We start from the raw sequence: 17,202 nt of genomic DNA, 5'->3' as shown, positions 1-17,202 counted from the left end.
ATTTACCAAATGTAAATCTATGAAAATTTCCCCCTAAAGCAACAGAGCAGCAGCCTATACAGAAAGCTCTATGAACACACACACGCACACACATGCGCACACACACAACTTACGCTCTTACTTTCTCTGGTTTTCAGTTCACAAGCATAATGACCAACTATGACGCTAGATTTCTAAGAAACATCTTAAAAAATGTGCACACATATGTTTCCTTCATCCACATCATTTCCTTTTGATGCTATTGATGGGTAATCAGAAGAACATGTACTTGAGTTCTTTTTCTAGTAACACTTACATATTTGTATTGATTCAGTCTATTTTCTCAACGTGTAACCCCAAATTACACATTTGGGAGGCAGCTGGCTAGACTTAGAAAAGATCATGGAACACCCCATCCTCCTCACTCTCAAACAAGGTCTGTAAGATGAATGAACCTGATTTTTAAGCTAATTTATGAGTCACACACTTAAATATATATCCATAATTGTAACTTTAATGTGGCCTTAAGCAGGATTTAGTTAATAAGTGCTTATGAATTAACATGATTCCAACTTGTTTATATTTTCCGAGTTTAGTTTCTTTGCTTCATCAAATAGTTTTGAAGCATAAACCATAGTAAGCAATTAACTGAAATTATCTGCTCAGCATGCTCTTTATTTAGAACTTTATCTAGACAGTATACATACCCTTAAACTATGTTTTTAAAATGTAATCATCACCTCTGGCAACAGTTGAGTTGCCTGGGCTGGGCATGGAACTCAGAATAGGAAAATAAGCACTTTCCCTCTTGGAAATCTGACATGTAAAGATTTCTGAGCATATCTTTATCGTGTACATAATGTCATTACAGAGGGATTCTCAAGGTTCTGAATTATTATTTTAAGACAATCTGTAATAAATTATTTTAGAATAGTTTAATTCTGTATTACTTTGCCTTTTTTCCATCTTTAAAAACCCTGAGTCACTTTTTTTTTTTGAGACGGAGTCTTGCTCTGTCGCCCAGGCTGGAGTGAACTGGCAAGCTCTCCGCTCATTGCAAGCTGTGCTTCCCGGGTTCATGCCATTCTCCTGCCTCAGCCTCCTGAGTAGCTGGGACTACAGGCACCCGCCACCATGCCCGGCTAATTTTTTTTTTCACTTTTAGTAGAGACGGGGTTTCACCGTGTTAGCCAGGATGGTCTCCATCTCCTGACCTTGTGATCTGCCCGCCTCGGCCTCCCAACGTGCTGGGATTACAGGTAAGAGCCACCGTGCCCGGCCCTGAGTCACTTACTAATGTGGAAGAAGTTTTATTTTTGACCCCAACTGTATTTCTTTTCCTATATACACGGTGTGTTTGTCACATTTACAATTGCTATTAGAAAAGATGTGTTTAGCCTTCTTCCATCTTAATTTATGGTCTCTGTTTTTTTACTTCTTTGGTGTTTGCTTTGCTATCTGTCCTTTGTTACATAGCCTGTGATTGATTTGTTTTCCCCCTCCTCCGGTAGTATGCAAAATATACAGTCTGTTCCATTTATAGTTTTAAGTGATATGTTAAAACATACATTTCTTCATAAAACTATTATTTCATGAAATTTGAGAACATTATATATGTAATATGTACAGACACTATTTCTCTTACCATCAATCCCCTAATTTTAGTTGCAAGTTTCTGCTATTTTGCCTCTACTATTATTTTTATGTTATAATTTCTTGTTAACAATTATGATTACAATGTTTTGTAACCAAAATGATAAAGGTCATTAAGATTACATTTTACACTAAATGTTCACTGCCAGTTCTTCTTTACCTTGACATCTCAATCCATGAGTTCTTTGACTCTTTCTTTCTTCAGTGAAGTTACAATTTCCAATAGGTTTTTCAGGAAGGCCATATGTAATATGTTTCATGGGACCTCACATGACTGGTTCCTTCTCATCTTTCAGACTGCACACCTCCCTGAATCATACCCTATTTCATATATTTCAAATAATTGCTACTCTCTAAAAATTATTTATTTTGTTATTTGTATATTTTCTGATTTACATCACAGAAATACAAGTTCCATTAAGACAGAGAGCCTTTCATCTTGTTAAACCCTTAATCACAGTGCCTGAAAATGGTGCTTGGTGGTTAATAAATATTGCTAAATGAATAAAGCATTATTATGGAAGAAAACGTTGAGCTCAAATAAATGAATTTATTTGTTTATTTGAGATAGGCATCCCACTACGTTGCCTAGGCTGGTCCTCAACTCCTGGACTTTAGCGATTCTCTCGCCTCAGCCTCCTGAGTACCTGGGTCTATAGGTACGCCACTGCATGCAGCTTAGACTTATTTTTTCTTTAGTAAATGACTTACTTATTCTGTCCAGATACTTCTAATTCTATTCCTTTAACATTCATGTTCTGTAACTTCACTTAGATTTACGACATTGCTGTTTCCCATCCTCTTCCTACTACCCAGAATGTGATGAATTCTTCTAAATTGCAGATTCCTTATTTCAGAAAATGTTTTCTTCTATTGTATCTCTAAATGTTTTCTTTTCCTGTTACATTTTGTTGTTTTCTTCCCTTGGCACACTGAAGGCGAATATATACTGTCTGTCCTCCATGTCAATTACTTTTTGTCTGTTTTCATCACTTTATTCTTTTTACTGTTTTATAAACATCCAGCCCCAAATTACCAACATGGTTTTCCAGAGCTTCCCTGACCCTAAATACTATTTCTCTTTCATTCCTTTTTATTTCTGTACTATCATTTTCATATAGTTTCTCTCATCAGTTTTTGCCATCGTATTCTATTGCCATATTTTTGGCTTCAACGATTGCTGCATTTTTTCTGATCACTTGAAGACAGGACTTTAAGACCAGCCTGACCAACATGGCGAAACTCCCATACCTACCAAAAATACAAAAACTAGCCGGGTGTGGTGGCACACACCTGTAGTCCCAGCTACTCATTAGGCTGAAGCATGAGAACTGCTTGAACCCTAGGAGGTGGAGGCTGCAGTGAGCCGAGATCATGCCACTGCACTCTAGCCTGGTAGCAGATTAAAATATAAAGATCAAAGTATATAGAAATATGAAAAAAAAAAAAAACACTGAATGGAAATTTAGGACAGCTGGTTTCTTTATCAAACTTTAAACTAGACCAATATGACATAAAAATCACTTACTCTGCTCATCTCATTTTGCATGCCTTCTTGCTTTGGCCTTGTACCAGTATAAAACGAGGACAAAACTCCTACCATTACCAGAGAATTGGGATTGAAAACATAATTTCAAACAATATTCATTTAAAAATACTTACAATGAAAATTACTTTAAAATACATAATATATATGTACATAATATATATCTTATATATAATAATTATTACATTTTTTGTAGAGATGAGGTTTCACTATGCTGCCCAGGCTGGTCTGAAACTCCTGGGCTCAAGTGATCCTCTCACCTTGGCCTCCCAAAGTGCCTGGATTACAGGTGTGAGCCACTGTAACTTGCATAGAACATTTTTTTTTTATATAAAACAAACCATAACTGAAAAAAGTTTACTATTAAAATTAATTTTGAATTGCAACCTTACATTTTAGATCTAAACATAGGATTCTATGTAGTAGCCCACAAATGTAACAGTGTATTCAATTTATTCCACTACAAACACTGAATTTTAAAATTTCCACTTTTTGGCAGAAACAATCTTAGGAGCGCATGCAGGGATTCAAAGCAACAGAACATGACGTAATAACTGTTCACGTTCACGAAAACTGGGTATTTGTTACTTATCAAATTGTTCAGCCTGAATTGGGACATACATGGATCTTTTATTTGCCTGAGAAAAGTACTTTCCTTTGTAGAAAAAGTAAAGTCTTTGAGTAAAAGCCATTTTCAATTCATTTGAAAATGGCACGCCATTTCCATACATTTCTCTTTATAATAACACAGGTTGTTTAACCATAAAATGTGGCATTTGATAATAAAAACTTCTAACATAAATGAAAAAGATGAGGCTAATTATACCTGACTAGAACATTATGTATAGGCAAGCCAGAGGCTTTACTTAAGCATGATTCAGGGTAATCACATTCCACATAAAGATTAAAACATAGGAAGTGACAAAGGAAGCCAGCATCACATATTTGAATATGAAAATTTAACCTCTGAAAATAAAACAATATTTTTCCTTAAGTTTCACTATATACAAAATATATACGATATTCCCAAAATATATGAATTTAAACACATAGGCAACATAGGCACTCTATACTCAAAATAACTTCAGTAGATTCTCTCTCTGCTGACACACACACACACACACACACCCCTAAAAAAACACGAGGAAAGTGAACTACAGAAATCTTTTAAATAATATTCTCATAATGAGCTTGGGTTCACCATTTCTTTTGCATGGTAACTTAATGAGCGTATCAACTCTTTTACATGGTTGTCACATCAGGATGAAAGGGGGCTTTAAACTCATCAAGCTGCCCACTTGATGCTTCCATCTTTACAAGCACATTTCTACTGAATTTGGCTTATGCCTGAATACTACTAATAGAGAATGTGTTAGATGCTAAGGCATTCTGAAAAGTCCTACTATCTTTACACTTTCTTGCAGTGATCAGCCAGTGATCCCTATTCTACTACTTTAGGTCTTGCCAAGTAAGAAATCTAGCTCTTTCATATGTGAACGCTTAAAATATTTGTAGGTAGTTATAGCCTATCACTAATAGGGCACTTTTGAATCTTTTTGCAGTTATGGCCATATTCCTCTGAAAACCTTTTAGTTTAAAGCTTGGGTGCCCAGGTATCAGCATAATTCTATAGGTAAGGTAATTACAGATCACATTCTACATATAACTTCTATTACTGTAGGATAGTATCTCCATATTGAAACCTTCCAGGTCATTTTCACATTTCATGTCTAAGCCTATAAAACCTATAAACCATAGGTTTTCTGGACCCAACTGCATGATCTTACATTTATTCCTATTAAAATTCATTCAGTTCATTAATTCTCCCTGAAAAGATTAAATCCTTACTTCATTATTCAATTAATTTGTTATTCTTCTCTGTTTTATATCAACTTTGTTAAACATAGTTTTAATTTTTCCTGAAATCACTGACAAAAATGCAGAAATATAGTACTGCAGGATATTACAGATGAGCATCATATATCCACTTCTTAATTAATGATTCTCTAACAACATTTGGATAAAGCCCTTCAACAGTTACTAATCCATTTACCTGGCCTTGAACTGTCCCCGTATTTTCCCCATATTGTTTAAAAGGATGTCATGGAAAGTCTTATCAAATCCCTTGTTTCCTATCTAACTCATTTCCATGCTTTACTGCTGCAATATATCTCTTAAAAATTGATATGTAGTCTTCTTTGATTTATTCTTAGAGAACCCATCCCAACTCTTGGTGATACTTGCTTCTTTCAATAGCAATCTTAAAAACCACTGCAAGCACGGCTGCTTACTGAGCATAATCTATGCCGTACACTTAAAATATATTGTATCTAAGGCTCAAAGCAATCCTAAATGGTTAGAATCATCACACCTATCTGAAGATGGAAAAAACAAAGGTTCATCAAAGTATTTACATCCATTATAGTTAAAAAAAAGTCAAGTGATTTGCTTAAAGTTTATATAAGATTGCATCAAATTATTACATCAGAGTATAATTTATCAAAATATGACATGTAATGTAATCTACCAATATGTTCCTTAACAGTTGCAAGAATCTACTATCTTCTTCCCTTTTATGAAAACAAGATGGCATTTGTTGACTCCCTTTATTCATTCCCATTGTTCACCAGGAGTATTAAAAACATAATTTCTTTAGTTTCTCAGTAACTATGATTTGAAACTTGTTAAGAATTCTTAATAATCACTATTTGTTTAAATTTAATTAAAAACACACAAAAAAGAAAAAAACACACTGTAAGTTTCAATATGTATGAGGTACAAAACAGGATACATATTTATGAGGTACAAAATCTTTATCTGTCCACCAACCACCCAACACCCAATTTCCTTCTCCAGAAGCAATAAATATTAATAGGTTTTTCCTGGTCCTGATAATGGCCACTTACTTCCTTTTGTGCAACTACATTGTTGTATTCTGGAAGTGTTTTCATGAATTACAATTCTTTTAACTACTGCCTAAATGTCAACTATGCTACAGTAAATAAGGTGGTATATATAGCATTTTGAACCTAGCAAGTATACCTGCAGGACAACGTATTAGAAATAAAATTTCTTGATCAAGAGCAATGTGTGGCTGCGTGTAGTGGCTCAAGCCTGTAATCCCAGCATTTCGGGAGGCTGAGGCAGGCAGATCACTTGAGGTCATGAATTTGAGACCAGACTGGGCAACATGGCAAAACTCCGTCTTTACTAAAAATACATAAATTAGCCGGGTGTGGTGGCACGTGCCTGTAATCCCAGCTACTCGGGGCTGAAGCACGAGAATCGCTTGAAACAGGGAGGCAGAGGCTGCAGTGAGCGGAGACTGTGCCACTGCACTCCAGACTGGGCAACAGAGTGAGACTCCGTCTCACATACATACATTACATACACACACACACACACACACACACACACACACACACACAGCTATGTGCATTTGTACTTTTGATAGGTATTATTGAATTACTCTCCATATTAGTTGTACCAATTTAAAATCCCACTAGCAATGTTAAGATTGCCTGTTTTTCCATATCCACGCAAATACAATGTATTATCAACCTTTTGGTTTTTAGTGGAAAACAGGCTTTTTTTTTTTTTCTGAGACAGAGTTTCACTCTTGTTGCTCAGGCTGGAGTGCAATGGTGCAATCTCAGCTCACTGCAACCTCCGCCTCCCATGTTCAAGCAATTCTCCTGCCTCAACCTCCCAAGTAGCTGGGATTGCAGGCATGTGCCACCATGCCCAGCTAATATGTTGCATTTTTAGTACAGACAGGGTTTTGCCATATTGGCCAGGCTGGTTTTGAACTCCTGACCTCAGGTGATTCAACTGCCTTGGCCTCCCAAAGTGCTGGGATTACAGGCATGAGGACCATGCCCAGCTGAAAATAGGGATAGTTTTAATATGAATTTAATGACATGACTGTGACAGATATTGCAAATATTTTTTCCAAGATTGCATTTGCATTTGTTTTTTGACTTTTCTTACAGCAGTAACGCCATACCAATATTTTCCATTTGTAGGAAATCAAGTTTATCAATTTATTACTTCTATAACTCCTAAGTTGCAAAGGCCTTTTGTAATTAAAGATTATAAAAATATTCCCCTATGGCGTCTTAGGTTTTTAACGGTTTTACATTTAAATCTCTGATCCATATGAAATTTATCTCGGTGTAAGTTATGAGGTATGGATCTCAATTTTCTTTTTCCTCTAGTTGGCTACCCTAGTGACCTGTCACAATTCATTGTTCTTATCTAGAAATGCATTTACTTAATTTTTCCATATAAGCCACAAAACTTATTTGTCTGGTTTTAAAAAAATATTTTGGGTTCTATTTGGCTTACACTAAATGCATAGTTTAACTTAAGGAAACTGACATTTTCATGAAAAATAAAATTAGTTCTCTATGTACACTACCCCAAAATTTAACTTCAGATGAAGAAAAGGCATAATGTAAAAAATATAGTTATAAATATTTATGTGGAAGAATACATGTACAAGAATAGCCATGATAATTGTGAAAAAGAATTTTTAGTGTTGCTCTGTCAAGTTTCACAAAGTCATTTGAAAATTTTGGCATGAATTGCACTTAATTTATATATTAAGAAAGAATTAAATTGATGATACATCTAGAATTCTACTTTTAAAAATGTCATTTATCAACATTATGATCCTAAGCAGGGATACTTTTCCCTTCATTTATTGATATTATATCTTAAAAAACAGGTAAGTAACTTTAGCTATTTTAAGCATTTTGTTAAAGCCTAAGCTTATTTTGAGTTTTACATTCCCAGATACTATTCTCATTCATTCACTCATTTATCCATAAGTCTCTGGTTCTGTAAAGTACTTTACAGTCCTGAGCATTAGCTCTATTTGCTGCTCAAGGGTTATTTTTAGTGGTATCTACAAACACTTTTTTTCCTTGTCTTGATTTTAAAACTATCATAAATATTTAAGGTTGGCTGAAAATTAGGCTCTGAATAAGCAAGGCTTTACTATGACTTCAAAGAATTATGAATAAATAAGCTTCCTCTTATCTGGCAGTTTGAAAATCTTCCAGTTTATCTAAAATTTTAGTGGTCTTCCAGTTTATCTAAAATTTTAGTGGAAAATTCATTAGAAAGATATCAACTTGTGAAGAACAAAATTTAATAAAGTTTCACAACAAAACTATAATAAATAAATAAAGTTTCACAACAAAACTAAATTGGACAAATTATTCTATGATAATAGTAGTTATCATAGGAAGGCACTGTTCTAAGTGCTTTACAAACATTAAATAATTGAATCCTCTATTATTTAACAGATACTTTTAGGTATTAGAGTATTGCATGGCCTTCAGGTGAATATCAGCTGCAAATGTATGGACAAGTAGGATAAGAAGGATTTAAGTTAAGAGTGTAGGACATAAAAGAGCTTATGATAAATATAAATTGGTCAATTTTATGGTCAGATTTACTATTCTCTCCAACTTTACAAAACCATACAGTAGCTATTAAGTGAAGAATATAAGTTCTGATTTACTAGGTAATATCTTATGCTTTCTTTTAAACCTTATTAGTTTGCCCATAAATCTGATTCTAGAGCCATCCCTAAAAATATATACTCCTAAAACTACACATTAAAAACTGACATCAACACAAAGTCAAATGAATCTTTAAGGGACATCACATAGTTTTATAAGTGGAAGGGTTACACATAATGAAATATAAAACATGAAGGCTTTATAGGAACGCTAATGAAAGGAGTTGATTTATATACCATGATCTTTTACACTATGACCTTTACTTTTTTTTAGATAAACTAAAAAAAAAAATTTTTGAGACAGAGTCTCACTCTGTTGCCCAAGCTGGAGTGCAGTGGCATGACCTCCGCTCACAGCAATCTCTGCCTCCTGGGTTCAAGTGATTCTCATGCCTCGGCCTCCTGAGTAGCTGGGATCACAGGAATGCACCACCACGCACTGCTAATTTTTGCATTTTCATAGAGATGGGGTTTCACCATGTTGCCCAACCTGGTCTCAAACTCCTAGCTTCAAGTTATCCACCCGCCTCAGCCTTCCAAAAGTGCTGGGATTACAGGCATGAGTCACTGTGTCTAGCCCGACACCATGATGTTGAGAGTAAGACATACTTCCACATTATAGGAACGACTTCTTCAATATAACATTTGTTAAAATTCTTCCATAGGACAAGTTTATAAAGTTGATGTGAATTCAGAAGTATCACAATTTGAGCCATTCTAAAAGATTTTTACAACAGGTTAGTTATATGAAGACTCGCCTCAAATTTTAGTTTTACATATTGCTTATATCTCAAATTAATCTGGTCTTCATTTAACAACTAAAAGACCCATTGAACTTAATTTCAAAAGTTTATTAGTATGTGAAGGGTATGCAGAAACTTTCACACCATTTTAGCAACTTTTCTGAAATGATTTCAAAATGAAAAGTTAAAAAAATAAGGTAGCCACTGTTTACGCTCTATATAGTCAAACAATTGAAAGTGTAGAATGTTTAATGAAGTAATGATATTTACCATAATGCCCATCAGTTATTTTACTTTTAACAAGGCTACTAAAAATAAATATCATATTCTATTGGTAAATTAAAGATATATCATTCTCTCTGATACTCTCCTTCCAACACACATACTTTAGAACATACAGATTCTGAAAAAAAAACAAAAAAACCTAGGGATTATACAATGGTACAATCACTTTGGTGTTACCATTGGCAGGTTTTTAAAAAGTAAAACATTCATCTACCCGATGATTAACAATGCCACTCCTAGGTATTTAGCCAAGATAAATAAAAACACACTTTCAAAAAATTATATGGCAGCTTTATGCATGATAGTAACAAACTGGAAACCACCAAAATGACCATTGACAGGTGAATAAAATATATTCATACTCAGCAATAAGGAATGAACTACTGATACAACAACGAAGTGGAATGAAAGAACCTGGACACAGAGTATTTTTAGTCTAAGAGGAGCAAAACTAATCTATGGTGACAGAAATCAGAAAGTGGTGCCTCTTGAGTAGTAGTGATTAAGGACTGAAGGGCCATAAGGAAACTCTCTGGAGTAACTGAACTATTCTATACCTCATTGTCAACATATACAATAATTGCATATTGAAAAAAATAAAGCATATAAATTATACCTCAATTGAAATGAAAATTATTCTCTTTAAAATACATTTTCTAAATGAATATGTAACAGAAACAATAATAGTTCGAGTTTTAACATTTCTATTTTCATGATGCTTACCTGTCTAAGAGCTGATCATGTTTTTCTAAAGCATCCTTTTCAGCCATCACTGCTCGTTCCTTTTCAGCCACAGCATTATCCCTTGCTTCTCGGAGATTTCTAAAATTTAAACATGCATTTCAGTTACTTCAAATGTGTGATTTATCCATGTTCTTTCTTAAAGATGGACTATCTGACAATCTTAAGGACTCATCTGAGAAGTTGGGGACCCAAAGTGTACACTATGTATATACCTGCCTGGCTTGATTGTCTTGAAGAGCAGGATACACCATTGTAGGTGCAAATATGGTCTATCTCGATATCACACCACCCTTCTCAGCAGGGGTCAAAGGATAGGCTAAGCAGTTTGTATGTAATTTATGTATTCCTTACCAGAAGCCAATGAGATAGGTGTAATTACTCATATATTTCTACTAGAAAACTGAGGTTTTGGGAGGTTAATAAATGTCCCACAAAATATTTTAAGTGAATGATATATTGTGGATAATCAAAAGTGCGGTTTAGGATACGAGCAAGAGAATCGTTGAAATGAAGAACCTTGAAGTCTCAGTTATATAGGAAGGAAAGGGAAGGAAACACAGGTTGACAGACAGGATAAAGCAGAAGGGACAAATAATTAGAGGTCCTGATAAGATATGACAGATTAAGTCAAAGTGTAATAGTTGTACAAGCAAGATGGAAGACTGGAGAATGGTGATTTGGAGGTAGAACAGAACTTTTCAGTGGCAGAATTTTGGTGGCTAACAAGATAGGGTATGAAAATCAGTATGGCTAAATTAAGCAGAGCTGAGATGAAGGTCAATATTTATGTAGGGCTCAAGGAAGTACGAGGCTAGGGCATTGGAAAAGTCATCTATTTAACAGTTGAGAGGACAGTAGGAAGGAACTGAAATTGATAGAAAAAATACATTTAGTGTCAGTTAAGGGAAGCTGGAAGATAACAATGACTAGTTGGGAGATTACACAGCTAGCCATGAGCTTCCAAAGATCAAAATGTTTGCCTTTTAATCAATATGAAACTTTGAATCAAGAAAAATACCAACAATAAGTTTCTTTCAGATAGTCACCTATTTTTTAAAAAATCTCCTTCTCTAGCAGTTACAACATAAATAACAAGAATGTAATATAAATGATTTTGCTCACCTAATCCCTACAAAGCCCTTATGTTGTATTTTATAACCTACTTTATAGTTGAGTAAACTGAAGTTTAGAGAGCTCATGTACCTAGCCCTCAAGTCACACAGTCTAAGAGGACCATAATTTGAATCCAGTTATTTCTTACTCCAAAGCCAGGGCTTTTTACATCATGCCACACTATTCTCATGAAAAACGGGATTGGAAATTATTATTTTTTATTATTCATATAGAATGTGAGTAGGGAGTCGTGAAAGCCATGAAGTTTTAATAAAATTATCTACTGAATATTGGATAGAAATGCTCAGTACTTATACTTGCTGTACCAGTACTCAATCTAGTCTTTTGCATGGTGATGTTGTCACAGGATCCTTGGGGTGTCGCTTTGTCAGCTGGAAACCTTTGTAGCCAGTGGTGCCTTTGTCCGAGTTATGCTCAGGCCCACTGGGCTTGTTCCACCCACTCGGCCTCACAGGCTGTACTTGGCTTAAGCTCTACTAGCCGGGATCCCACACCTGCCAAGGGCAAGCCAAGTGCAGAGCAGCAAGGGGTGCGTGAGCAAGTGAGCGAGTGCGGGGTTCAACCACTGCGCACAGCCGGGCACACAGGCTGTAGTGGGGTAGGCAGCTCCAGGCGCTGGCTCCAGGTTCCCTGTGAGGCTGTGACAGGACAGGCATACTGAAAGTTGCTTCCACTGCTGGCACTGGGGAATGCAGTAGTGCCCGGAAGCTTGGAGATGCCAGGAACTGCAGAGCCCCAAACAGGTGTCAGAGTCCTTGCTCAGGGAGCTCCTAGGTCTGGGCTCCCCAAAGGGCTGCAGCTCTTCTCTCCTTCCCACTTCTCGTCTTGTTGCAATGTGGCAAGTGAGGGGCGTGTTTCAGCCCTGTTTGTGTTACGGCTCTTTCAGTCCCACCATTAAGCAGGTCCCAAGTTCTTGTCCTGTGTCCAGGAAGAATGAGGTACACAGACAACTGGAGCATGAGTAAGGCAAAGAGGTGCTTTATTGAGCGGCAGTACAGCTCTCAGGAGATCCAGAGTGGGTAGCTCCTATCTGCAGGCAGGCCATCCCAATGTCTGCTCAGCTCCTGACTGAGAGGAGACCCACAGTCGGTAGCTCCTCTTTGACGTCCAGACGTCTGCCAGAGCCCGAGGTTTTTGTGGGCTTCAGTGGGGAGGAAGTACATAGGTGACAATGGGTAGGCCGGGGGAAAAAAGGACCGTAAGTTCTCAGTCTGTTCTGTGAAACTGGTGGCGCAGCTCCCATGCTCCAGGCCACCCCTGGCTTGAGGTGGGGCTTCACCGGGGACCCACCCCTTTCTGTCCAGGAGCCTGCCTGCCTCCTGCCGCCATCAACCAGCTGTAACCCGGCGCCTGGGCTGGAGTGCCAAAGGGCACCTGCAGGCCTGCACCAAGCCGCCCTCATCCCCCACTTTGGCTGGCCTCCCTCCCGTGCTTGTCAGTGTCCAAAGTCTGGAGGAGGCCGAGGTGGCAGAGGGCTGGGGTGTCAGTACTGCCCCAAGAGCGGGCACACCTGCAACAGTTCCCAGGCTTGGCCTCAACTTTGCTCCGAAATCACAGTGGGCGGTGGGAGTAGGGAGAGGCCAGGCAGTGGGAACAGGCCTTTCTGAGCCTGCGGGGGAAGAGGGCTCCCTAGGCCGACGAGAGTGAAGGAATGCCTGGGTCCGCAGCTGCGGCTGGGCCGCTGCAGCCGCACCTGGGAGGGCTCCCGCCTCTCCAACTCGAAGGGGTCTGGGTTTCTGCCTGTTTCTGGCTCCTGCCGGCTCAGTGGAGCATGCAGCCCTGGCCGCGCGTGCCCCACTGCAGCTGGCATCTTTACAGCAGTTGCTCCAGATAGGCCACTGCTGCCATCAATATTAACAACAAATTTAAAAATTTAAAAATGTCAACCATTAGAGATTTGTCAGTAAAACAGTTTATAAGCCAGAAATAAAACAGTTTCTTTAGAAATGTTGGAGTACAGGTAACTCTTATTGAAAAGAAAATAAACTACTTTTGTTGGTTATTATATAAGTGGAAGTACATTCTAAAGTAGCTGTCAAAAAATGACATATTGTTATTTTCTGATGCCATCCTGATTGCAACAACCTTCAAAAATAATCTATTCTCGAACTGAAACATGAAAAATTAATGTTATAGATAGAATAAAATTCTCAAACTATATTAAACATTTATATATTTTTCATTTCTAAATGATCTAAATATTTTAGTCAGTAAATCACCACAAACTGGTTTCAATGTTCATTTCTCAAATATAGCCTCATTATTCTATATGTTATTTTGGCAGCAGAATTACAAGTAGATCACATTTACAGGACTAATGAATCACGAATGCTCAATTGGTAGATGGAGACGCTTCAGTCCCTGATATTTCCTTTCTTGCAACAATAGACATTAGAAATAAAAACAAGACACAGGGAATGAAATAAAACCTAGAACAAGCTAACATCAGGGCTTGTGAAAGGAGGTATGATTAGAGGGTACTATGTTAAGGCATGTTGAAGTATGATTAGAGGGTACTATGTGAAGTGCTATGCTAAGGCATTAACAAAATTCTATGGCCACAAAGAGGAGCTCATTACTCTTTACTGGAGTAAGAGAGGTAGGTGAATAAAGTGAAACATTTTTAAAAAGTGACATGTAAGTTGGGCCTTGAAGGACAAATAGGTAAAGCAATTCAGAAAGAGAAAACAGAAATGAACTGGGGAATGGACCAGAAGAAGCTGAGGCTTCTACCAATAGGTCCTCTCACGGGTGTTTGTGGGTAACATTTCTGTGTAATCCCAATCTCCTTATCAAGTACCACACCTTCCATATCCAGTCCATAACCTGCATTCTTTAGCAAAAAGCAGCAAAATTCCTTATAACAAAAACTTCCTTTAATATTACCAATTCACAGGTTTCATATGAAGTCTGAGAGAGATAAACTAAATGTATTTTTCCACTGACAATAATAGCAATAGTATACTGTTTACCATGTGCCAGAAGCCGTTCTAAGCACTTTACATATCATAACTCATTTAATTGTCACAACGATCCCACAAAGCAGTTGTATCATTACCTCCATTTTACAAATGATAAGACTAAAACACAAAGAGGTTAAGTATTAGCTTAAAGTCACACAAGAAGTATGCTACGGAGCCCAAATGTGCACCCAAACAATTTGGCTCCAGAGTCTGTGGTGTGAATCACACTACACTGCCTCTTAAAATTTCCTTTGCTTCACAGATGTTTTCTCCTTGAGAAATTCTGACACTATTAGATTTATATTACATGACCACCTCAAGGCACCAATAGATGTGAAATCAAAATAAGCCTTGAAAGAATTGCGAATATATTATACATTAGCTTTTATGGCCCACCGTATGTAACATGCTCTTTAAAAAATAAACTGTTTGATAAAACGCTAGATGTATTCCTTCCGCAGGTAAGACAATAACTTTCATATAACTAATAAGTAATCCATTTCTAAATGTTAAATGCATTAGAAAATATAACAGAAATACAATTATGGAACAAATTACAGGAATTCAAATGTTCTTCAAAAGAGAAACTTGAAAAATTGATAGAAGCTATCTGCAGCATGTACAAGCTAATGAAGCTCAAGTTTTAGAAGTCCAAACCAAGTGTATAATCAAATGTAATTATAACAAAGAAAATGTTTCAAAATACAAAAATCTGAATATATCCTCATTAAAATACCTGTATAAAGTTAACATTAGATTCCAACACTGTGTTTTTCATCATTCTTTCATGTTGTTTCCTAGCAACTCTATGTATCTCCCATATTCACATACGTATTTCTCCCATCCACCCTATGTTGTTTTGGAGACATACTGAGAGGAAAGAATGAAGAAAAGAAATCTGAATACTCTGTGAAATGCAAAGGGAAAGTGAGTATCCTACTTTTATAACTAGAGTGTTCAAATAATGTATTTTCAACCTGGGGCACTTTTAGAATAAAAGAGGGTGCTATTAAAAATTATGCCAGAACAGGCATAAATCAGTACTTTCTTAGACAAACCAAGAGATATGGTTACTTAAATTGTAACATTCAAATGAGAAACTTAAAGAGTTCTTAATCATTTACTTAAATAAAAGGTTTTAATATTCTAATAAAATAGACAGTTCATACACAATATAGTGCCATTTGTGCAGCAGATAATTGAATACACAGAAGTTTATTCAACAGCTCACAACTGAAACTTGAAAACCTCATTATAAAACATTCGTAACAGGGTAGAATGTATTTTCCTACTACTAGATGACAAATTTCACAGTACCAATAGGCTAAATCTATATTTATATCTGAAAAGTGTTAAGAAAAATGTCACGAGAAAAACTTTAGGAACATTTGAAATTTGAACAGTATCAAATCAGAGTTTGGCAATGCGAGGAGTACGTCTCAGCCTGAATAAACATCCCTAATGCCTCAGAACTTAAAATTTACCAAGCATAAATACTGAAAAAACAAAAACAAACAAACAAAAAAACCATGGCTGTCAGAAGAGCTCAGCAGGTGTAACTAGGCAATCTGAACTCTTCCTTCTGTCTTCATGTAAAAATATTTTTGACTAATACAAGTAAATATATTTTTCTAGTTAGAACAACAAAGGATTAAAATAGGCTGTTTTATATGACAGGCTTATTTATAGGAAAAGTGTTTGAATTTACTGTCTCTATCTCCAGTGTCTTCCTGGACACAACATAAAACTGCTCAATTCCATATCTGATGCCTTTGATTTTAAGATGGCGTAAAATAGAAGGGTTGCATGTATATTATGTTGTTTCTATCCAATGACTGGTAGTTTTACCTTTATCATAGATGAGTGAAAAGTTAGTGAGTAGGACATAAAAATGAAATAAGCAAAGTGGAAATCTTATTTAATAAAATTTCTTGGGAGAAGCTACACATTTTAAGAGTAGAAACTTTTTGAGATCATTGTTGACTGAAAATGCTACACTTTCCTATCCTTTTATTATAGTTGGTGCCTTGGTTTAAAAGTTTGTGTCCTCCAAAACTCAAGTTGAAATTTAACTGCCATTCTAACAGTATTAAGAGGTAGGACCTAATAATGGTGATTAGGCCATGAGGGTGGGACTGGTGCCATTATAAAAGGGTGAGTTTGGCTCCCCCAGCTCTGTCTCCCACCTTCTTGCCTTACGCCATGTGATAATGTAGTGAGAAAGCTCTTGCCAGGTGCCAGCACGTAGATATTGCACTTACCAGCCTCCAGACCTGTGAGCCAATAAACTTCTGTTCACTATAAATTACCCAGTCTCAGGTATCCTGTTATAGCAGCATAAAATGGACTGAAGACAGTTGGTGCTCAAGCAGATTTCTGTTTGTTTGTTTCTAGATATGAAAACTTAGGCACAAAGTAAACACCAAATCCAAATTATGGTTGAAAAATTATAAAAAATTTAAGTATAAAAATGCAAAATATTTGCTTAAATCCATTAATGTGTTAAGGTTTACAAAGCAGCTGACAGGATAAAAGGTAACATATCAAAATGAAATAGAATGAATCTGGTAGATGGTTAACTGAGTAAACTACTATATATCTGTCACTACACTCAGTCCTGATTAA

General features: G+C 36.5%; 1 protein-coding gene across 1 annotated transcript in view; it reads right to left on the bottom strand.

The window, feature by feature from the left end:
• The window catches only part of PIBF1 (progesterone immunomodulatory binding factor 1), a gene marked incomplete at its 5' end in the record, with an annotated part of 241,996 nt that overhangs the window by 158,399 nt on the left and 66,395 nt on the right, over positions 1–17,202 (bottom strand). Inside the window, one exon of the mRNA XM_017889428.1 lies at positions 10,460–10,558. Coding sequence (XP_017744917.1) covers positions 10,460–10,558 — 99 coding nt within the window. The remainder of the gene's footprint in view (positions 1–10,459; positions 10,559–17,202) is intronic.

The sequence above is a fragment of the Rhinopithecus bieti genome, unplaced genomic scaffold (genome assembly GCF_001698545.2).
Source record: "Rhinopithecus bieti isolate Rb0 unplaced genomic scaffold, ASM169854v2 scaffold_17962, whole genome shotgun sequence".
Taxonomy (NCBI): Eukaryota; Metazoa; Chordata; class Mammalia; order Primates; family Cercopithecidae; genus Rhinopithecus; species Rhinopithecus bieti.
The sequence above is the reverse complement of the archived record's forward strand: the minus strand, read 5'-3'. Positions and strand labels throughout refer to the sequence as shown.